Raw genomic sequence first — 1,258 nt, forward strand, 5'->3', positions numbered from 1 at the left:
AACATAATATTCTTTCTATTCTTTTGAAAGAGAACAGAGGTTGTGGTCATTACATTGTTGCAGTTCTAGTGAAATTTTCATAATTAGTGTCTCTGTTGAGAATGATTAGAAAATTTTTTCCGATAAGCAGTTAGTGAGCCCCTGAAGACATCCTATGGCTGCTAAATAGGCTTACTACTTCCTACTGGGCAACCTTGATAGCAAAAAGAGAGACCATGAGAAATTAAAGAACTACAAAATTTTGTTTTGCAGAATTTAATATTTTCAAAAAAAGACAGAAAATATAAAATTATCAAAAATGTTAGAGTTCATTTTGTGGAAAAGTAGTAGGACTGAAACTTGCAACCGATTCATGGTAAAGTGTCAGAAACCCAGCTGTGGTAGCTGTCCAGTAGAAAGGCCTCCTCCAGAGGGGCAGGGCCAGGAGGGACAGGAAACACATACACCATGACCTGCGGCTTCCCATGGTCCCAAAGGCACTTCATTTCGCATGCTTAGATTCTACTTCTTCAAGAATCCACTCAATGCCATTCAAAAAACCAGTCAGAGTTTCAGCCTCTGTATCCTGGACCTGCAGGCAGGTAAAGAGAATGTGGTTAGTTCAAACCAGAATGTTATGACAAGTCGCATTTCTCTAGGCATTAATATTTTTAAAGGGAGCTAAAATAAAATGACTCAAAATCTGAGTAAGTTTTTCAGGCACTGCCTCCTAGAGCAATCATGGAAATAAGTGGCCTTTTCTTGCATCTTCTAACTAACTCATTGTTATCTTATTTCCTAAAACTCAGCTGGAAACAGAAGAGACAGGCTTCTTGTGCATCCAGGAAAACAATTCCTTCCAAAAAAAATCACTTTAAAAATGAAAACATTTCTGAATCAACCTAACCAGCCAAGTAATAAATGTGACATACTGCAGAACTAGCTGAAGCTGAATGGACTGGACAGACATTTAACAAACATTTGGCCAAGAGCTGCAGAAGACACACTTTTTTCATCATATACTGGAGCAGTCTCTAGAATAGAGCATATCTTAGATCACAAAATCTTCAGCTATAATAATAATAATGAAGTAAAAAATATCATATGTATTTTTATGGATACAGCAGAATAAAACTGGAAATAACAACAGTAATAAAAAAGTTAGAAATGGGCAAATACATGGACTTATGCTACTAAACAAACAATGGACCACTGAAGAAATTAGAAGGAAAGAGAGAGAGAGAGAGAGAGAGAGAGAGAGAGAGAGAGAGAGAGAGAG

At 36.9% G+C, this 1,258-nt stretch overlaps 1 protein-coding gene across 1 annotated transcript in view; it reads right to left on the reverse strand.

The window, feature by feature from the left end:
* Positions 1-239: 239 nt before the first annotated feature.
* Positions 240-1,258, reverse strand: part of Fbxo4 (F-box protein 4) — a 12,827-nt gene continuing 11,808 nt past the window's right edge. Inside the window, exon 7 of the mRNA XM_021208604.2 lies at positions 240-571. Within this exon, the coding sequence (XP_021064263.1) occupies positions 482-571 (90 nt within the window). The 3' untranslated portion in view covers positions 240-481. The remainder of the gene's footprint in view (positions 572-1,258) is intronic.

This window comes from Mus pahari, chromosome 11 (genome assembly GCF_900095145.1).
Source record: "Mus pahari chromosome 11, PAHARI_EIJ_v1.1, whole genome shotgun sequence".
Classification (NCBI taxonomy): Eukaryota; Metazoa; Chordata; class Mammalia; order Rodentia; family Muridae; genus Mus; species Mus pahari.